Source organism: Zeugodacus cucurbitae, chromosome 6 (assembly GCF_028554725.1).
Source record: "Zeugodacus cucurbitae isolate PBARC_wt_2022May chromosome 6, idZeuCucr1.2, whole genome shotgun sequence".
Classification (NCBI taxonomy): domain Eukaryota; kingdom Metazoa; phylum Arthropoda; class Insecta; order Diptera; family Tephritidae; genus Zeugodacus; species Zeugodacus cucurbitae.
In genome coordinates, this window is record NC_071671.1 from 12,957,501 (window position 1) to 12,980,716 (window position 23,216).

At 34.2% G+C, this 23,216-nt stretch overlaps 2 protein-coding genes across 12 annotated transcripts in view; one reads left to right on the top strand and one right to left on the bottom strand.

Moving 5' to 3' along the window:
* Nucleotides 1-23,216, bottom strand: part of LOC105215127 (probable serine/threonine-protein kinase fhkD) — a 125,932-nt gene that overhangs the window by 10,944 nt on the left and 91,772 nt on the right. For all 11 annotated transcript variants that reach the window (XM_054232866.1, XM_054232873.1, XM_054232875.1 and 8 more), the window contains 3 exons: nucleotides 6,696-6,786; nucleotides 6,064-6,267; nucleotides 1-229 (listed from right to left, as the gene is read on the bottom strand). The exon at nucleotides 1-229 is cut by the window's left edge and continues 9 nt beyond it. In XM_054232866.1, the coding sequence (XP_054088841.1) occupies nucleotides 1-229; nucleotides 6,064-6,267; nucleotides 6,696-6,786 (524 nt within the window). The remainder of the gene's footprint in view (nucleotides 230-6,063; nucleotides 6,268-6,695; nucleotides 6,787-23,216) is intronic.
* On the top strand, nucleotides 16,456-17,628 carry LOC105220618 (farnesol dehydrogenase-like). The gene is made up of 3 exons (XM_054232877.1): nucleotides 16,456-17,123; nucleotides 17,178-17,315; nucleotides 17,388-17,628. The coding sequence occupies exons 1-3, from the start codon at nucleotides 16,554-16,556 to the stop codon at nucleotides 17,427-17,429; spliced, it is 750 nt and encodes a 249-aa protein (XP_054088852.1). The 5' UTR covers nucleotides 16,456-16,553; the 3' UTR covers nucleotides 17,430-17,628.

A 23,216-nucleotide genomic window follows, 5' to 3' on the forward strand; every position in this document is an offset into this window, starting at 1 on the left:
CTTGTTCGGGTCATATTTACGCGCTAACCCAAAATCGATGATTTTAATGCGATTTCCCTCTTGTGTCAGACACAAAATATTCTCAGGCTTCAAGTCGAGATGTAGAATGTTGTTGCGATGTATAAATTCCATGGCTTCGCAAACTTGTCGTATGAAAACCACACAAACGCGTTCGGTCAACACAAATTCATCGTCCACCACACGATCGAAAAGTTCACCGCCCTCGACTCTGAAAGAGTTAATTTATATAATAAATAGCAAAATTTTTTTAAAGTTATAAATGAAAGCAAGAATAATAATCTCTCGAATAAAATTCGTCGAATCTCTATACATCGTATTGATCTCTAATCATCTATTCTAAAATATATAATTTAGGAGTATATTTTCTGATTACCATAAAATTGGCTATGAAGAATGACTGGAAGTGATTTGATCGGGGATTGGTTCGAAAGAAATTAGTTTTAAGGAAATTAAAGGTGTGACGGATTCTAGCTAATATCTAATACATCTAACCACCATGATCTCACTATCCTGCCTACAGCTTAGTTTAACGGTATAGACGTAAGACTATTTTATTTGAAATATCAGACTTAAAATATAATGAAATTGATGCTTTTGCTTATAGTATGTTCTCACTATCCAAAAATGTTTTACTTTCTTTTTCAATTTGCTTTTAAAGTTGCCTTAGATTAAATAACCACGATGAGCTCAAAATGGTTTTCTTCTTTATGTAATTTCGCATAGTATTGGTAGATTGTAGAATACTTTATATTCTCTCAGGTAGGGATAGTGAGATTTATAGCCTTTTTGCTCAGGAGTTAATCGATTAATTAACCGGCCTTTGCTCAATTAAAGCGCTGATTTAGATCGATTTTCTACACAAAATTTTATTTTATTGTAATAAATTAATTTTTAATTGTATACAAATCGAGTTGTAACTGGAATGCAACTTTGCGGGTTGTTGTCCACGTTGGAAATCTTATGTTTATTGATAAAATAGCAATCAGCTGATGAAAATTACCAACTTCGAATGAAAATTATAAAATATGTTTAACAATTGATCGTTTATCGAGTAGCCGGCTGTGTGAAAGGCAAAAACTGGTCACTCAATTATTATCTTAATGTATTAAATTAATTTGGCTGTGCGAAAAGCTCTCTTCAAGTAATTTGATGATCCTTTTTATCGATGGTTGTTTTCTAGATACTACAAGGAAGAGATGGACTCAATGAAGCTTTCATTCTTTAGGCTGAGCTTTCAGAAATAATTCTAAGAACTTATGTAACATTAAAGTGAGGTTGTGATAAACCATTGACCTTAAAATTATCTTCATGTTACCCGTTCCTAGTGGAATGACAAGCTCGCTAATTTTAGTAACCAGCTTTCTAAACTGTACAATCAAGCACCAATTGATATATAGCATATATATTTTTCGGTCTGAGTGTTCAATGATGGGAATAACCTCTAACTTTATTTCTTATAATATTTCTTCATCCGGTATAGAAAATTACTTTGCATCTAGATTTTATTTGAACCTCACTTATCAATTTTTCATATTTAAAAGTTTTCAAAACCAACAAAAGAAATTTTTTTCGCACAATTTATCACATTTACTTATGTATTTATCGTAAACTCTATTAAAATTTCATATAAACATCAAAAAATCTAAAAGCTTTTACTGACATTTTAATAGAGCTTTCCTTTTAAGATAAGAATTTGTAACCTATAGAAGACACGCATATGCTACTTTAACATATATATAGTTTTATATGTATACATATACATATCTACTCTTCCAAGCAATTTCGCCAATAGCTACATAGTTATATTTATTAATATTAGAGCTTACTGAACGCCTAGAAGCATACTAAGAATTTATGGACATGATTGGCAGTTCGAATTACTATGCATTGCAATGCGGTCTTATGCTGTAGACACCCGAGTAGGTAAAATACAAATTGTTTTTGTTGTTTTCCCGAAACGAAAACTATTATCATGTTGCTGCTGTTGTTGTAGTTGAAAAGTTGCCTGCAATTTGACTGCCTAACTACCTGTCTGCAAGACTTGTCTTTTGTGGTTGCCACTAATGATTTATGATAACTTAAAGTGAAGGCGAATTTGCCAACACTCAGCTAACAGGAGATACGAGCACAAAACAGCAACAACAATGGTGAAGGTGTTAGGCGTAAGTCATTTGTCAACATAACTGTGAATATACATATATATAGAGAGTTCTTTGTTCACACTTACTAATTTTGCTAGCAATTTGTAGTGTTGCATATGCCTTGGTTTTGAAACAATTAAATTTGAAGCTAAGCAAAATATTTTGCCTCACTGGAGAGTAAGTGAAACTTTACACTCAGAAAGTCTACAAATATGTTTATAAATGCAATATTTGCTAAACAAGTTGCAGACCTTGGCAATTTGCTTCAGGCCAAACAAGCTACAAGCAAGCTGAAAGCTTTTGCTGCATCATGCGCCTAAATGTATGCATTGTATGGCATGTTGCAAGCAACAATTTGGGCTGTACAAATACACTGCGGAGCAAGAAACACATGAAACAAGCAGAAAAGTGCCGTTTGGCAACGTAGCTTTAATGAGTTCTTACCGAGTAAGGTCATGCATAGGCATATGTATAGAGGCATATGAGCCCTAGTGAGTATATATTTTTGAGTCCATTGCAGCTGCAACAAGTTCATTGCAAGTTTTCTCAATAGACTGTTGCCACAAGCTGTTGTTGAGTACCAGCTAAATACATACAAACTAGCTGTGCTTATATGCACTGTATAGCAGTCATTGTTACTCAGTTTCATTCACAAAATTTGCATACATTTTGGCGCTGACGCTTACTACCGCAATTTAGTTGTTTAAACAACTTTTCAAGGCATTTCAAGTCAGAAGCCAATATTAAAAGTGCGGGGGGAGTAAGTAAACTGTGAGAGTTTCTTGGCAAGACTGTGCACATTAAGGTGAGTCCACACTTCAACACAGCAGAGGCCTATTACTGTCAGTAGTGTATGAAAGACAAAACTAAAAATGGAAAAATGGAAACAGGCAACATTTTTCACCATTCTTTATATATCTACTATATTAACCCAGTGATAATGTCGTTGGATTGTGAGAATTCCCTTCTTAGGGTTGGGCCCTGAGTCTTTTTTTGTTATCAGCTGAATGTAGCGGTGAGTCAAAGATAATAGCTCGTAGATGACGCGGAAAGCAATAAAGAAAGACTGAGAAAAATCGATCACATTTGAAGATATATCCTCTGGATGAGGTTTCGAAATCTATAGGTGATCACTGAAGCTTTTGTAATGATTAAGTATTGTATAGATATATCATTTTGTAAAAGAACCTTATTATGGTTTCATTCTTAAGAAGAAACTAAAACAATTCAATTTGACTACAAAGATGAGCAAAAATGATTTGTTTTCGATTGGTTATCTATAGTCGATAATAAGATTGCCTGTCTTTCACCTCAACTTCAGATCGCAGGTTCATTTAGTTTATTGCATACTGCCATAAGGAAAATTTTCAGTAAGATTTCATGACCTTGCTTCGTCGCAGATGGTGTAAAGCTCAGATCTCTGAATGGATACCTATATTTATAATAAGTTACCATAATAGATGCATTTCATGCTTAATAGAACTTCAGGCATATTTATGGCATAGTTTTTGAATTATATAGTATGAGCAAAATTGAGCTACAAATGGTAAGCTAAAGTACTAAAGGTTAAAAGAATCTAAGATAAAATCAAGAGACTGGTAATCAACATTAAAATATTTCAATCATATTTGAAAAATTAGTCAGATTGATGAATATCAGTAATTTCACAAGAGAACTATTGATTATCAGAATCCATCTCATTAATATTTATAGGGTTGATGCCTCATATAGAGAAGGGAAGCTCTAATATAAAATCCATTGAATTGAAAAATGTGATTAGATGGTTAGTAGGTCTAATTAAAGAGCTCTTCTAAACATTTGTAGGCAATGTTAGGAGCGTATCTTGAATATTTGTATCGAAGATATTTAGTTGAGATCGCTTAGCTATCTTCTGAGTTGTGGAATTTAATCTCAAAGTTCATTGTACCACGCCTATAATCGACTATTTTTGTGGTTTCTTTTATGAGAAAACTACAGTTTCTTGTAAAAATTATAAGTATGATAAACTGAAACTAACAAAATAAAGTTAATATCAAAATTACGAAATCTTCAAATCTTCACTTTTCTCAATTCTTACTTCTTTTACACTTTTGCAGAATTTTAACGGTTGCAAATGCGCTAACACATGTACGTGCAAGTGCCCAAGGAGTCATTCAGTAAACTTTTCTGAATGGTACACCTGTGTATAAGAACGCTTGCCAATTCACCTGCAACTGCCGGAGAGCATGCGAAGACACGAAAAAGCGCAAAAAAAAAGAAGAAATGCAAAATGTGCAAAATTTTTAACGAAAAAATATTTGCATAACTTTGCAAGGCACTCGGCATTCACATATGTTTTCATAGACATATGTATAAATATGGATGTAGGTACTGTAGCAATCGAGCAGGTGATGAGGGCAGACAAGTTGAAAATTCTGAGAAAATCAAGTGGATTTTTGAGCTGGCGAAAGCATTCCGGAAGTGACAATAAAAATATGCTTGTGTGATAGGAGAGTAAAACTTGGCAGTTGCCAAGGAAAGTTGCTTAAACGGATGAGAGGAAAAACTTTTTGCAAGAAAAATAAAATCAAGCTGAATATATTCAGAAGCAAAAAAAAGATATTAGAAAATCAAAAAAATAAAATTGAAAGAAAAATAAAATAATTTCCATGAATTTCTTATAAATTTAAATTGATAAAATTGCTATTTGCTTGAATGGCAATATGATAGAGCTGTCAGGAAAAATTAAAAAAAGAGAGTGCAGAGCTTTCTAAATTTTGTCGGTCATGCAGTTATGAAAGTGCAGAGTTCAACATATTCCACGAAAAACATCCAAAACTTGCACGACATGTAAACGGTAATTGAAAAAGGGTTGCACAAGAAATCGTCTAAGGTCATTAAAAAGTTTGTGTCAAAAGTTTTGACAAATACAAATATATGCATGTACGATGATAGATTGTGAGAGTATGAATAATAAGAGCAAGTTGAATTTTTGCAACCAAAGGTGAATTTAATATTGTGTAAAGGTATGTAGTACCTTTCAGTGCTAAAGATATTATATAGATAAGTGAGGACAAGCTCGTCTATTAAGCTTTAAAAAATGTCAAAAAGTAATATCCGGGACATCGCGCTGAATTTAATTTATCATCAGAATTTATCTATAAAGTACATAACTGTAAATGTGATCTGTCAATTGAGGAACCAGGTCTAATCTAAAAGGTTTATCAATTCGCCAAAAAGCCTTTAAGAACTTTGCAGGCATTTATTATTATTTGGAAAAGTAAAAACCTTAAGAAAATCCATCATATGCTCTCTGTAAATCTCTTAGAATACTAGAACCTGGTTAAGTTCTATATCAAAAAGCTTCAACGCATATAAATTACAGAAGTAACTCTATATACTTTTTAACCCTTCTTTTGGCCTTCCTAAAGACCATGTTCTTGGCTTAATAAAATTGTTCCTCATTATATGAACTTATTTATAATGAGTTTATTGTACTACAAAATTCCTGAGTAATTAGAGTGGATGTCTTAATTTATACTTTACATCTCAGGTTTATTTCGTTTGTTGCAAACTGCCGTAAGAAAAAATTTTAGTAAGATTTCATGACCTTGTTTCGTTGTAGATTATGTAAAGCTCAGATCTCTGATTGGTTACCTATAGCTATATTAAGTTACTAGAATTAAGGTATTTCGTGTTTAAAAAAACTGTAAACATATTTATGGCGTAGTTTTTGAACTGTAAAGCATGAACCAAAGCGACCTACAATACTGTCATTAGAACATTTTATGGAGAAAAATTACTTTCGGAGTGCAGAATCTTAATAGAAATATTTTTATATACCTGAAATTAAATTTCTTGCTTTAATTTCTTAAATTAAAGTTGTTTTATAAAAATTTCAATCTCTTAATTGTCTACTTACAACTCCAGCACGACACACATCATTTTCTGATGTTCATACGCCGCGTATAACTGTATGATTAGATGATGTTGTAGTGAGTTCATAATCTCCACCTCGCGTTCCACATTGCGACGGTCTTCACGCTTGGGGATGGGCACAAATTTGGCAGCTAACTTCAGACCATTCTCCTTTTCCTGGCATTTGTAGACAGTGCCGAATTTGCCTCTAAAGAGAGTGATTACAAAAGGCAATAAAATGATGTTACTTATGATTATATATTCTATTACATATAGTACATAGCTGTATATAAAGCTGTAAAATAATATAGCTAAAGCAGCGTCTCATAAATATGGTTGCAGGTGCAAGAATGTGTCGCGCAATTAAGCACGTAATAATATTGGAAACAAATGTTGGAAAGTTTATTTTTTCTGCGCTTGATTTTTAACGGTGATATTTGCCATCTCTGATGATATTTTTATGCGTCCCTGCGGTGCTACATTTGACGCTAAACTACACCATTGTGTATTAAAAATTAGCGCAAGCATTTCAACGGTATTTTTTAAAAGTAGTTAAAGTTGTGTGCTTGTGAAATGGACATTTTTCAATATTTTTTTATTATGAGTAAGTCGTATTATTGTCTGCAAAGTACTCACCTGCCCACTTCGCCGAGTATTTCGTATAATTCATTTGCATCGACACCACGTTTTATGGTTACGTCACGATAGGGAAATACCGGTTCAAGTTCTGCAAAAGAGTAAATTGAAGCTTAAATTAAATATTATTGCTAAAGAGTGTTTAAAGTATAAAAGGTTTCATAAGAATAAATTTAAATGAATTGCATAGTAGAGCTTTCACTAAAGTGGAATAGCTTGACTATACTACAGAAGCTTTGGATAAACATATGCATGTAGTAAAAGTTTGTCGATTGGCAAATTAATTTCTTTGCAAATTAGAGCTTTCACTAAAGTTGATGAGCTTTTTAAACTAGTGGTTTTTGAAATCTTTTGAAAAGTGTGATTTTTTAAAGAAAACTTATACAGCTTAAGAAGTAATGATAGTACTAGAGCTTTTATTACACTAGTCTAGTTCAAAGAGCTTTCACCAAAGCTTTCATTAAAAAAAAAAATTAAAGCATCCATTATTATTATTTTTAAATCTAATTTGAAATACTAATAGGACAATTATCTACTATCTATTAGAATTAAATGAATATATATTTTATACAAATTACTTTGCGCGTCCCATTTAATTGCGCTCCTTTTGATCTCTAAGTTGGCAATTAAACTAAAATAGTTTCGGCCAATGCCTCTTTTCGCATAAATTTGGCCAATTAATTGCCATTGACATGATGATAAGGACGTTGTTGCGCCACATACATTACTCTCCACATACACACACAACCATTAGAAACACATACCTGGCGAGGTAACCACACAATACACGACCGCACGCATATAGTAAAACACATCATTTCGTCATCAAACGAAGTAATCATTAGTCGCGGGCGCCGTTTGCTGTACCCTCAAATAACGGCACAATGGGTGCACTGTAACTGTTGCAAATGGTTTGTGGTGAAATTTCGCAAAGCAATTACAAGCAAATTAGCAATATTTGAGCAAAATCGCAAATGCTACAAACTAAACCAGCGAAATTGTGGCGGAAATTTATTATTTGACATTTAATTGGCGGTCATAGGTGACGTCGCAATAGAAGGTCAGCGAGGCATAGGATGTCAATTCAAATGAAGAGATATGCATTCAACTTGGTACCTTTTATATTTAATAAAGTGAATATCTCTAAAAGATTAGAGTCTCTTTTTGACGTCTTGAAGTAAGAAATAACTTATAACTCAATTAACATCTTAATTATAGGCCTTTCGCACAGCTGTTAATTGATCAATTAACCGGTCTTTGCTCGATTTACCATACAAAATAATCTTAATTTACTACATTAAGTTTTATTCGAATACAAATCGAGTTGGAATTGGAATCAACTCTGCGGGTTATTGGCCACGCTGTAAATTTTGTTGTATTTATTGATAAAATAACAATCAGCTGATGAAATTAACCAACTTCTTATGAAGAGCAAAAAGAAAAATGTAGAACAAATTATCGAGTAGCCGGGTGTGCGAAAGGCAAAAACTGGTTTCTCAATTAAAATCTTAATGTATTAAATTAATTTGGCTGTGGGAAAAAGCAAATTACCATTCACTTGCATTGGAAGTTGGAACAAGTTTAGTTTTAAAAATCAAGATATTGACGGGGGTTAAGGAGAACAATTAGTAGCTATAAGGTCAAATTAGTCAAATATAACACTTTTTATTACAAGAATCAACCATAAATTCTAGAATACTTAATTATAGATGAGCTACATAGCCTACATCTAGAATTTGCTCAGAGGTCTAACTTGAAGTATAAAGGGCCTACATTTGTATATTAATTTTTCCACCATTAAATTGTTGCAATTATGTGGTCCTACTCCTTTCATATTTTTAAGAACGATACAACACTAATGCATATTTCCAACTTAAGACCACTTAGAGCCTACCTTACTTTCATGAACCATATTTCACAAATAATATTTTTATTAAACGCAAGCCAAATGCATATGCTCTTCCTAGAAGCTTTTACGAACCGAATATTGCTGCTGTGGGCAATAAGAAGACATGCAATATTTGAAAATATTTGTGAAAATTTCAAGCATACTCGTTTTAAATATACACTTGAGGTTGAAAATATTTATGAGTTTCACATCTGGCCAACAACAAATACCATAAATAAGCACTGTTCAAAGTACTGTTATGATTGTGTATGATATCATATTTTCCAAGAAAATTTTGCACCAATTTGCTTAAGTGTTGTTACTTTGATTTAGTTGCAATCTATGTAGATTTTGCTGGAGCAGAGAAGCCAATGTGCGTGTGCATGCAGTAAACATGCATTGTCAATATTATTATTTATTGAATGAACTCATAACATTCATAATAATTTGCTGTTTTTTGTTGTATTTGTTGCTGTCCCTTTGGACTAGTAAAATTATATAGTTTTCACTTCTGTTTTTTGCTTTTATTGTGCGTAGTTTTCAGTTCCCCAATAGATTTCTTAAAATATTTACCATTTATCTTTCCAATAATAACTCGAATTGTGTTATCTGTCTTATCTGTATGGTGATAAATATCAGGCTAAATTGCAGCTCCGTTAAAGATCTATTTGGTTTTAATTGATGCCTTGTAGAGACTTTTGTCTATCAACATTAGATTATTGATATATCACAGGCAGAGACAAGCACCTGCTTAGTAATAAAAGGTATGAAGTCAACACTCCAAATTGATCTTTATTGAGGAAATCATTTCGGAAGATCATATCAGCCACCTTATAGGTGTACGGAATATCTCAAGACGATTTCCACGAAGCTCTTAAGCTATACATTTAAGTATTAATTTAATTTGAGAAGGATGAAAGGAACTCATTTGAGATATATTTTTGAGTTGATAGTACTTGGTCGAATAGTGACTTGACTTTTGAGGTAATTTGGTTTTTTTTAAATAATTTTCCACCAAAATAAGTCCCTAAATTTTATTGAAAAATAATAGACTCATACGGCATATGCATATAATAGAAGAGACTCTTCAGTGAACCGCATCACTCAACTATCATGTTCCACCACAATTTTAAGCATTGAAATACATGCTCGAACTGGCAAAGTAGATGTTTTGAATATATTATGCTGCCAAAAGTATGCAGAATTTCTGCAATTGTTAAATAAATATTATATTATCTTCACATTTTGCATGACCAACAGCAGTGTTGTTATTATTTTGATGTCTATTGTGATAGGTTTCAAGTGCGGTTGCAAAGGAGTGGCATATGCAACTGAAAACTATACTTGTACTCAAATGTCCATGAGAACCAGGTGAATAGATACTGGCAGTAAAGATATGGATAGCATACATTCAGGCGCAAAGCGAATTGCAGGAAGAAGCATATAATTGAGATGTAAATAAGGTTATGTTAATTTGTTGGTATTATATTTGGGTTCATAATATGATAATATGGGGATTTGATAAGCTCTGCATTAATATAGTCATTGATAAAGTTGATGTTTTAAATGAGACCGCATTTTTGGAGGGAATTGTCTTTTATTTAATGAACTTTCCTCTTTTGTTTAAGCCCTCAAAAGCATATTTAAAGTTCAAATCCTTTCTGAAGGGAGGGTAAGTTAAGTATTAACTATAGGTATAAAATAAGTCCTGAGTCTAAAACTAAATAAATGAAGGACGTTTTACAAACAATATCCCGACGTTTGAAGAAGTTACGACATACATTGCGATGTGATCTGATATGGAATCAAGGAATAATTGCAGTTGGTTCTACGTATGAGGAATTTATACCCACCTAAGGACAGTCAACTTGGCACAGTTTTTCAAAATTATTTGGGAAATTTCTACGCTATAGCATTAACAATAATCTATATATTATAATATAAATACAGATAGTTCTGAACGATTGGAATCGCAGTTCTCAAACCAGTATTCAGGTTTCTTAGGCAAAAAGTTTCATATGACTCAATTATACTTCAATTTTTAAATTGGAAATTTGGTTGAATGAAATCAACTGAGAAAAGATTTAAGCTCCTAGAGTTTTCGAATCCCAATACTTCTAAATTTAAGAAGTCCAACCAACAGTCAGAGAAGTTTTCTGAAAACTTGACCAGTTTCAGAGTGGCGATGACCTTACATGTGACTGTTAAACCAGGCAATACACGATGTGTTGGAATAATGGTTGAGGAAAAATATAGAATAGAAGAAAGAATTTTTATACTCTCGCAACCTGTTGCACAGAGTATAATAGTTTTGTTCACATAACGGTTGTTTGTGTCACCAAGAAATATAAGAGTTAGATATGGGGTTATATATATATAAATGATGATAATGGATGACGAGTAGATTTGAAATCCGGATGTCTGTCCGTCCGTCCGTCTGTCCGTGCAAGCGATAACTTGAGTAAAAATTAAGATATCTTAATGAAACTTAGAACATATGTTCCTTGGCATCCTGAGGAGGTTGCTTTCGAAAATGGGCAAAATCCGTCCACTGCCACGCCCACAAAATGGCGGAAACCGAAAACTTATACAGTGTCATAACTAAGCCATAAATAAAGTTATGAAAATGAAATTTGGAACATAAGATCCCATTAGGGAGGGACACATTTGGATGTAATTTTTTTGGAAAAGTGGGCGTGACCCCACCCCCAAATAGGTTTTTTGTATATAACTCGCAAACCAATAAAGCTATATAAACCAAACTTTCTGCAGTCGTTTATTTCCTTATACAATATAAAAATGAAAGAAATCGGATAATAACCACGTCCACCTCCCATACAAAGGTTAGGTTGCAAATTACTAAAAGTGCGTTAACTCACTAACGAAAAACGTCAGAAACACCAAATTTTACATAAGAAATGGCAGAAGGAAGCTGCACTGAGATTTTTTTACAAAATGGAAAATGGGAGTGGCGTCACCCACTTATGGGTCAAAAACCATATCTCAAGAACTATTCGACCGATTTCAATGAAATTCGATATATAACACTTTCTTGACACCCTGATGACACGTGTGAAAAATGGGCGAAATCGGTTCACACCTACGTCTACTTCCCATATAACTAAATTTTGAATTCTTTCGATTCGTTCACTTTATAATACATATATACATTGGGAACAAATGAAGATAGCGGAATAAAACATGAGACAAATACTGTATTTGAGCTGTGACATCACTTGTGGAAAAATTGTCAAAATCGAACCATGACTTTTCAAGGCCCCTGATATCGAACATGAAGAATATAGGTGAATCCCTCAGATATATTTATGTAATTCATTCCCTCTGAATTTTGTTCTTATAACAGTTTCTCTCTGTACCTGAAATGGTAAAAATCGGGTCATAACTTCCCCCAGATCCCATATACCTAATTATAAGTAATATTGAATTAAGTGAGCGTATAGTCTTCGATACATTGTATCTTGGTGGTGAAAACGAGTGAAATCGGTTTAGGAATTACCTCAGTCCCCATATACTATTTATGACGATTTTCGTTATTCTACTGAACTTTATACCGAATATATGGGTCGAATTGTGTTATCTTTATAAGATTACATCAATAAATTGCGAGAGTATAAAATGTTCGGTTACACCCGAATTGAGCCCTTACTTACTTGTTTATAATGACGATGGTTCCTCAAGAACCACTGCCTGTATATGCAAATCTCTCGTAAGTCTCTGTCGTTCTAAGGTGGCCTACAACTAACAGAGCACTAAATTCTGAAGTCAATTTAGGACGGAAAATCTAAACAGAACGATTAGATCGAAAGAGGTCTAACAAGGACAGGAGTAGGTGTTATGATATTGTAGGCTGAGCTCATTAAAAAACTATGGAATTTAAAAAAAGAATTAAAGAAATATTTTGTACTTTTATGTCCTTTCTTCTCCCTTAAGTATGTACATATATAACGTATATAATCATTATTTCTAACCTCTACCACTCTCGTCATTTCTGACACGTAAATTAAATAACGACTTTATTGTACTCTCTAACTGTGTTGTGTGTCACTCGTGGACATTCATGCACTTGAGTGCCTTACAGCACTGCATACACATATATGTATAAGTTCACATGCAAGGCGGTAATTGTGTTAGTAGTCTGTACGGACTCACACACTAACACAGGCAGATAGGTGCGCGAACAATGGACAACACACATACATAAATTCAAACATTGTATGAATAAATATATGGAATGCAAACGCTTGAAGTGCACTGACTGCTCGGGCAAAAGGATGCCACACATTCATAACAAAAGCGCCGAGACTAAGTGGCTTAACAATTGTTGGAGAAAAGGATAAGCGGACATATGAATACAAAACATTGCAAACGAATGTGTGCGCCGAGCATACTTATGTATGTAAATATGTGAATGGTAGAGTGAGTGTAAGTGTATATGAGAGAGTGTGCGGGTGTATGTTTTGGAGAGCATGAGTGAGTTTACATTTTTTAGCTGCTTGACTGATCAAAGTTTATGCAGCTGTAATTGTACTGAAGACACTATTATTGTTGTATGACATGAACATACGGACACTTATATAAATATATATATATATAAATTCTATATATTATACAAATATATGTATGTATGTATATTATATTTGTAATTCCGTGCAGTTGAAGAGTTACATTAGTGTGCAGAAAGTTGCAATGTTAAAATAGTTGAAGTCTAAAATGATTTTAAAGTAGACGGAAATTGTAAGGAATTTTAGTTAAAGCAAATTCCATGTAAGTTGTTGGTTGTTATATTGAGGTTAGGTCACTTAGGTATTTTGGGTATGTGACCAAGTGCTGTTATTTGTATTATTATTGGGCACCAATTGTAATAATTTAGTTATTTTAATTAACAAAAATTACTGAAAGTACTTAAAGTGTACATTTCGATCATCAGGTAAATTGAAGAATCTGTAGACAAAATTTATGATACCAAAGGTGAATGGCGGTAGCTATAATCTTTCCTTATTCCATTGATTATGGGTTTTTATCACGAGCAGAAGTTCTCAGACGAATTTCTCTACCATTTTAAAGCGATTGGATATACATTTTTTTAAGGAATTGTGTAAAATTAAAAAAAAAAAAAAAACAGTTCCGTCAGAAGTTATGTTCATATGGAATATGTTCAGTTACAAATATATGGATCGACGCAGCGCCTTGAATTCGATATGCTTAAGTGTTTTATTTATATTTCCGCTTGCTGTCATGGTTGCCTTAAAGCGTGATATCCGACCAGTTATAGCCTGGGGATACTCAACAAGGAATTGCTGAGATGGCTCTGCACGGATTATTCAATTAAGGGGTCAGAGACACGATGGTTTAGTAGTATACAGATTCTGTGATACAGACGGAGCCAATTAAATATAAGTATAAGGAAGTTTTACATCTTCCCGTAAGAAAAGTAAATATTATGAAAATTTATAAAAAAGAAAAATATACAAATTAATTATATCTTATCACACCTTATCAGTTACCGTTACAATTCGCAAAAATAAAACACGTGTGTGCCTAAGTGTGTGCAAAATTGTACTCTCATCTTTAATGGTATATTGATATTATACAGTTTAACTTCCTTATAGCGAACTTTTTTCAAAGTCTCTGAATTAAATTAAAAAAAAAAAACAAAGCGGTTTGGATATAATTTTAGTGATATTCTATATAGCGAAGTTTTCTCTACAATCTCGCTAACTAAACCCATATCAACTTTATGTGAATCGGTGTAAAAATTAGACAATGAGCGTATACTAAATAGAACAAAAAAATTACCTGTTTAAGTAGAGGGATATCGAACTACAACCATATAACACAAATTTTAAATTAAGCGAATGTACTATTACTGCAGCTTCCCTATACTACTTTCTGATGAATACAGCGGTAAACACGTGAGTTATCTTAATTCCTTTGCATGACATAACTTTATTTTGACATAAATATAATGCAATAACAAATGCTTTTTTTTAATATACTCGAATATGAGTATGTACAGAACAAATTTCTCTGATTAAATGAAATCACGGGCATATATCAGCATTACATGGCATCACATGCATATATATTTAAGAATAAATTGATATGAAAGCCGCACACTGAACAGCAGAGTTTTGAGTTGTTGCCGAATATCTCCGCTGAAAGTAAGTCTGCAAAGAAATCATTTAAGGGGGGGGGGGGGGGGGTTAAGGTTTGACAAATTTCGTTTTTCAATTTTTTTTTTAATTTTTTTTCTGAACCATCAATATCTCAAGAATATTGTGTTAAAATTTGAGGTCATTCGGAGAAAAACAAACGAAGTTACAGGAGGTTGAATAACGGTACCTCCAGCTATCTGCACTGAGTGTACAAAACTTTGAATCGATTTTCCCAAATATGTCATTTTTAAAGTCGGTGACCAGCCTACAGAAAAAACGACTGCATCGATCGTTTTGAAATTTTTAACAAATATTCTACATATATATAGCTCTCGAATTTTCCAAAAATTTTAATTACTAACAATTTTACAATAACAAATAGGTCGATTTTTTCGTCTAAAATCGTCATTTTGGCTTGAAAATGGTACCAAAAATTGAAAAATTTAAAAATTAAAAAAAAAACTCGACGTCATTTGAAAGATAAACTAATAAACTAAAGAAAGCATTTTGATTTTTTGGTTTCGGATGATCCAGTGATGCTGTTGGCTGGTCACCGCACAACAACTTTTTTTCGAGGTGCCTGCAGAGATCCACGATAAATCCGTTATTCCTCGCTATTTTTCGATAAAACTTTTTTTAAGTATCCTTCAAATGTTGCACTTTCATATAATAATAAGTAAAATAAACCTACAGCAATAATTTTTTCTAAAAAAATTCATGAAAAAAGGTCTTTTTTCGACGAAACAAACCCCCTTAATTTCAATCGTCTACGTTCGAGTATGGAACGTTGGCACAATCGTATCGCCGTCGTCACCGGCGCCAGTTCGGGTATTGGTGCCGCCTGTGTTAAATATCTCGTGAACAATGACATGAACGTGCTAATAATATATTTACTTTATATATTTTTGATATTCCCAGATACATGAGCTCACCATAAAGCCTGTTGGAGAATTCTACTAATATTAGCGTTGTGGGCTTACAATTATAATATTTCTGAAACAATAAATTAACAAATTTGTAATGAACGTTAGTTTCTGTTGAACCAACGGCTTTTTAAACCTAGTTTAAATAATGATCAACATACAGCACTGCTGTTATAGTATATATAACATATATAATTTCCTCGGTTATTGATCGCGTCAGATCTCATGCTCATGATCATTTCGTTATAATATTCAACAGGAGGTGTGCAGTTTAGATGCCAAATTCTGAAGTATTAGACAGTTTCAATTATCCAAATACAGCGATGTTCCTCATAACCGGCCAACCACTGTCGCAGTGTTTTTGTCGTGTAATGGAAGTTATCCAGTTATGAGGGCTGCTCGTATTTGGTAATTTCATTGTATATACATGTGCATGTATTAAAAACTCTTGGCTAAAATACAATTTTAATTTTTTGTTTCTTCGTCCAAGTTCTAGTTTGAAGTCTTAACTAACCACTTTGAGATCTAATCTATTTTTTTCTTAATAAAATTGTTGCCTACACCACTGTCCAGGCGTGATTAGAAGTGTAAATATTTAATGATTTTATTGTTGATAAAGTCCTCTAAAATTATCAAAAGCTTTCTTCAATATATATACATACTATATATCTATAAGGTATACTCATACAAAACTTCACTGATTACATGAAAACAATTGTACACATTTGCTAAGTCACTTACATCACCTAAGTATATGTAGAAATTGATATAAAAGCTGCATTTAGATGAGCCATTGTTTGAGTTGTTGCCGGATATTTCGGTCGTACGTCAACAAAAAAATCATTTAATCCTACCAGGACTACACCAGAATATGGAACGTTGGCAGAATCGTGTTGCTGTCGTCACCGGCGCCAGTTCGGGTATTGGTGCTGCTTGTGTCAAATATCTCGCGAATAATGGTATGATCGTTGTTGGTCTGGCGCGTCGTAAGGAGCGCATCGAAGCACTGCGTGAGCAAGTGGAACTAACAGCACGCGATCGCCTCCATGCCATGCAATGTGATCTACGCGATCAGCAACAGATCATAGACGCATTTAAAATGATCGTTTCGAAATATGGACCCATTACGGTGCTCGTGAATAATGCTGGGGTTGTGCGTGCCACAAATTTGGTGGATGATAATAATCAGCAGGATATACAGGATGTGATCGATACAAATATAGTGGGTGTGGTGAATTGTACAAGAGAAGCTTTTCGTTCGATGAAAGCGCATGGTGGTGTTGGACATGTCTTTCTAATTAATAGCATCTCCGGACATTATGTGCCGAATATACCGAATACTTCGACCAATATTTATCCATGCACAAAGCATGCTGTCACCGCAATGGCGGAGGTTTATCGACGTGAATTTCTATTTTTGGATACAAAAATCAAAGTGACGGTGAGTTGGGCGAAGGATACAATTAAAAATAGCTGTTTTTAATTAAAATTGTAGAGCATTAGTCCCGGTGCAGTTGACACTGAAATCATATCACCAAAAATGAGGGAAGCATTGGCCAAGGCGCCATTTTTACAACCCGAAGATATAGCCGATGCGCTAATTTATTGTCTGCAGACGCCGCCACATGTGCAGGTTTATGTCTTTTGATAATCTTTTCTGCTTGGAATGCTAATAATATTTAATATTTAATTTTCATATTTCTAGATACACGAGCTCACCATAAAGCCACTTGGAGAATTGCTTTAAGGGGTATATAGCTATATGCTAAGTGTATTACTTTTAATCAGAAAGCAATTCATTGCAAAGAAGCTTTGATTATAAACAAATACACAAACTTAAAAATTACATTAAAAAGTATTAATAATTGTCTCCATGAACTTCTTATCACAGCTTATGTGTTTAAAAAAATTGCAAATAATCTTTTATAAGTATATGTGAGTGTAAATTTCTACTGTATTAATATCACGTATGATTTTATGGTGGACGTATTGTCATTATACAGTCGAACTTATCTACAGTGAACTTTCATATAATCAAACTATTTAACATGCGTTCATCCGCTTGACCATTCGTTAGTGATTTCCAAAATTTCCTTAGGGTCATCTGAGCCTGATGAACCCTGTTGCTTATCCGGTTCAATTCCGTTACTGTTGTGAGAATCATAAATATTAAACAAACTTCGCTTCCTCCAGGGTTGAAGACCCTTTGTAATTTTTCTTTTGATCCGACCCTGTCGAAAAAGCTCGTTTCTTGTTCCTCCTTGATCAATGAATATCGCTAAAGAGTTAATAACAGTACCGTTGTGAAGTCATATGACTGCATCGAAGAAGTTTGAACTACATGCTATCGGAGAGGCTAATCAAACGATATGCTTTAAGGGAATATAATCTGCAGTTGTAACAAAAAACAAACAAAAAAGCCTGGTTCCGTAAACTAAAAATAAGCCATTACCCTATATACCTCTCTAATAAAATGCTGTCTGTGCCACTGTCTTCATATTCTATTCTATTGAGTACATAGCCTTTTAGCATTATCTATATAGATTACGTACATTTTCTATATACATGTAAGTATTTGTGTTTCAATGGTTATTTGAAGTCAGCAATAATTTACATCAATAATCTACTATATATGTATATATGAATAAAAAAAATTTAAATGATATAAAAGCTGCACTCAAATGCGCTGTGTTTTGAGTGTTTGCCGGCTCTTTTTGTCGAACGTCAGCTGAGAAGCCTTTAATCCCTACCTTGCTAAATTTATGGTGGTGTTGGACTTGTCTTTCTAATTAATAACATATTTCGATAAATATGTATGCATGTTCAAAGCATGCTTTGCCCGCAATGACGGAGGTTTATCGATAGCAATTTTATAAGTTGGGTACAAAAATCAAAGTGACTGTGAGTTCTTCTTATATAAAACAAGTAAGGAAAGGCTAAGTTCGGGTGTAACCGAACATTTTATACTCTCGCAAATTATTTATTTAACTTTATTAATATTATCTAATACACAATTTGACCCACATATTCGTCATATATATTGTATAAAGTCCATTGAAAGTTGGAAAGTATATGGGGCCTTGAAAACCTATGGTCCGATTTGGGGCTGCCACACTATAAACGTAGTATTTGTGCAAAGTTCTGTACCGATATCTTCAATTGTGCTATATAGTAAACGATTCAGACCGTCTTCAAAGTTCTGGTATATAGGAAGTAGGCGTGGTTGTGAAGCGATTTGGCCATTTTCACAACATATTATTGGGAGGTTAGGGCACTATTACAAACCAAGTTTCATTGAAATCGGTCGAGTAGTTCCTGAAATATGGTTTTTAACCCATATGTGGGCGACGCCACGCCCATTTTCCATTTTGTAAAAAAATCTGAGTGCAGCTTCCATCTGCCACTTATTATGTGAAATTTAGTGTTTCCGACGTTTTTGGTTAGTGAGTTAACCTACTTTTGGTAATTTTCAACCTAACCTTTGTATGGGAGGTAGGCGTGGTCATTATCCGATTTCTTTCAAGAAAATGGCTAAAAGAAACGACTGCAGAAAGTTTGGTTTACACAGTTTTTTTGGTGTGCACGATATATGCAAAAAACCTATTTGGGGGCGGGGTCACGCCCACTTAAAAAAATTATATCCAAATGTGCCCCTCCCTAATGCGATCCTATGTTCCAAATTTTATTTTCATAACTTTATTTATAGCTTAGTTATGACACTGTATAGGTTTTCGGTTTCCGCCATTTTGTGGGCGTGGCAGTGGACTGATTTTGCCCATTTTCGAAAGCATTCTCAGGGTTCCAAGGAATATGTGTTCCAAGTTTCATGAAGATATCTTAATTTTTACTCAAGTTATCGCTTGCATGGACAGACGGACGGACAGACATCCGGATTTCAAATCCACTCGTCATCCTGGACATTTATATATATATATAACTCCATATCTAGCTCTTTTATTTCTTGGTGACACAAACAACCGTTATGTGAACAAAGCTATTATACTCTATGCAACATGTTGCCAGAGTATAATAAGCTCAACGGTTTATATGGTTACGGTTATTTTTTATATATATTTTCATGTCGTTCCTAGGTGGAACATAAAAAATTATAGTTTAGAAATCTTCAAAATTCTCAACTATACAATAAACTTATAAGAGGTTATCTAACTTTCACAATGATCAGTCTTACTTGGAAAGAAAGAAAGTAAAAATCCCACTTCAGCTTTATTGGAAGTTGAGTTCACTTAAATGAAGGTTTCTAGTTTGCATACAGCCAAGAGCTCGCAGCAGCATTTACATAATCTATTACTGGATATCTAACGCTGATACAACAATAAAATAACAACAAACTCTATCAGCAGTTCTGATATGTCAAGTATAAGTTCGAAGTCTGGGATAATCTGGATATTTCTTCAACGGAATGGGTTCGGATTTATATTCGGTAAGAAGTGTTATGTTAAAGTGCGTTCTCTAAACTAATCTTATTAATTTATTTATTTTACAACGACAAAACCAGGAGTCATTCTCAGAAGAAATGGTGCGGCTTTCAAGTTTTAAGCCAACTTCGAATTCCATATTACATATTTATAGAGGTTTACGCTAAGATGACTTTTAGGTGCTTAAAGAATATATCTAGTAGGCTATAGAAACGATTTTGTTCTTCTTTGAAGACAATGAAAGCAGCAACCTTGCTTTTGGTCTGATAATTCTTCCTTTATTACAAGATCTGATCTACTTCGAATGTGCCAATAAGTTTTTGAAGCACTGCAAGCAAAAATATATCTATGTACAAAATATAACTGTGAAAGTGTATAAATAAATTCTGTCATTCGTAATAAATTACTTTTCAGTGAATTTCCGACGACCTTTGAAATTCACCCACTCATATACCATTTATGCAGTTATACGTCAGATACTACATGCATATTGCATTGCTTTTCACACAATTGCACGCAAAAGCGTTTAACCGCAACATATCACAGCGCCAGCCAGCCAACAAGTATGCAATGAAAACGCACCGCCGAATAAATGTGGCAAAAGTGTAGTCTACCTTGCGGCGCACTATGTACTTTGGCGTCAATTGCAAAAGTTCGAAATGAGTTAACGGCGCACACAAACGCACACAACGCTCTATCAGAATTAAGCGTCAAGCGGCGAGCAGCAGCGAACGGCAGCGAGACGCCAGCTGTGCGGAGGTTAAATGCGCGGCATAAAGGGAAAAAATGGCAAAGTTCGAAAAAGCCTGCAAGTAACGAAGCGGAAGTGAGTAGCGCAAAGTGAGTTTTGCCAGTGTGCGCGAAAAGCGTGTGCGACTTGATTGCGTTGCTGCAGACACACGCTCACACATATGTACACATACACATGTGTAGTAGTCGTGTCTATAAAGACATGCAAATAATTGCATATTCATGCACGCACGCATGTCTGCGCCAGCATGGACTGCGTTCGAGTGCACTTTGGCTATAAACTATGTGGTAGTGCATCTATAATGGTATGGGTGGTATATCTAAATGCAATTTTGCGGTCTGCTAGGGTTCTCCGAAATTGTAGAATTTTTGGATTTTTTTGTGAATAATTTTGTGATGAATGCATTTTGATGTTTTCGCTTCATTTAGATTTATTTTTATTGCGGCGTAATTGCAATGAAAAATAATAATTGTGGAATACGGTTACCATGTAGTTTTAAGGTTGTAACTGTAGGACATTATTGAATATAATGTATATAATATTTTTTAAATAATCGGCAACCCCCCTCGTAGAAGACCATCTCCTTATTTGCGAAAAACTCGGACAGCCACTTTTCACAAGCCTCTTTTGAGTTCAACTTTACAACACCAAGGTCATTCGACATGGACAGGAACGGGTGGTAATCACTTGGCACAATGTCCGGGCTATATGGTGGATGCGATAAAACCACCCATCCGAGCTCCCGTAGCTTCTGACGAGTCATCAACAAAGTGCGTTGTGCTCGTGGAACACTACACTCTTCCTGTTGGCCAATTCTGGACGCTTCTGGTCGATCGCCTGCGGTCCAGTTGTTCGCAGTAGACGGTAGAATTAAGCTTCTGGTTCATAGTGGATGATTCCCTTTCAACCCCACCAAACACACAGCAACACCTTCCTGGCCGTCATTTCAGCTTGGCCGGCCTTCGACCACGACCGTTTTCGCTTGATATTGTCGTATGTGATCCATTTTTCGTCGCCAGTCACCATTCGCTTCAAAAATGAGTTCGTTCCGTTTCAGCAGCATATCGCAGGCGTTGATTCGGGCCAGAAGGTTTCTTTGCATCAAACATCAAGCTTTTTTGTGTATCCAGCGTTCTGCAGATGGTTTAAAATGATTTGGTGACTAACTCCCATCTCCTGGGCGATGTCACCAGATGCCACATGCCTGTCTAACTCGATGATTTCCATGATTTGATCGGTATTCGTCGTCACAGGTCTTCCATCGGTTGGCTTATCCATCGTTTTCAACCGCTCTGAATCGTCGAAACCAATCCTCCGCAGTTCGAAGTGATAGAGTACCATCCCCCAAAACAGCATTAATCTCGTTTATCTGGCGGATTTGTCTTTAACGAAGGAAAACTTCAAAATAGCGCGAATTTCCGCATTATTGAACTCCATGTTTACACGTCTATAACTGTTGAATGCAATATCCAAACTAATCATGCAAAACGTTGTTTTGTAGGTTATGTCAAGACCTTTCAACGATGTATAATATTGCCAGATATGAGCTCTGTAGCGCTTTATACATAGCCGCGAAATTCAAAAGACAAAAAGGCGGAAGGGAGATATTTGCCAATCTAATATGTACATTCAAAAAGATTACTTTATAATTTTGGCTAGCTGTTTCCAATGATTCAATTTTCATTCCCTTGAACACTTTTGGAAATAGGGTTACCATGCTTATAGAGAAAAATGATTCCTTGTAAAAATATTAAGTTAATTATAAATGATAGTTTTCACGTTTATTAAAATGCTTATATGTATATGAAATGAGAAATCTCTAATAAAAAGAGTTGTCACCACAACGTTAAAAATCAAATATAATTAAAACATTTCAATTAAAATTTATGTATAATTTGTGAAATTCTTTTAAAATTTATGTATATGGAATGTGTGATACAAACGAAAAGAGTTGCCATTGCTTTTTAGTAGAATTGCCAAGTTTTATAAAAAATTTTATTTTGGTGTAAAATGAAACTTTTAGAGTTGCCAAATGTTTTTTGGTAAATTTAATGCTTAGTAAAAAATATTTTTCTAGAATAAATCGTAAGATTTTGGTCTATTTGTACGGTCAGACACTTTTAAACAAAACAATTTTACAGAAATATTTTATATATTTTTATAAATTTTTTTTCATTATTTCGAAGCGTAGCCCGTGCAAACCATAGATAATGAAAATGCATGTATGCATATATTATATAATATATTCACATGTTCGTGATTGCATGCAAACAAACTCGAAAATTTTGTGCGCACAATTTGCTTCGTTAAATTATAACGCAGCCAAGCGAGTCGGTCGGTCCAAGGT

Bases quoted from the DNA above. Each gene is read 5' to 3' on its own strand.
- LOC105220618 (XM_054232877.1), top strand. From the start codon at position 16,554: ATGGAACGTTGGCAGAATCGTGTTGCTGTCGTCACCGGCGCCAGTTCG. The intron at 17,124-17,177 runs GTGAGTTGGGCG...TTAAAATTGTAG, and splicing joins ATACAAAAATCAAAGTGACG to AGCATTAGTCCCGGTGCAGT. The intron at 17,316-17,387 runs GTTTATGTCTTT...TCATATTTCTAG, and splicing joins AGACGCCGCCACATGTGCAG to ATACACGAGCTCACCATAAA.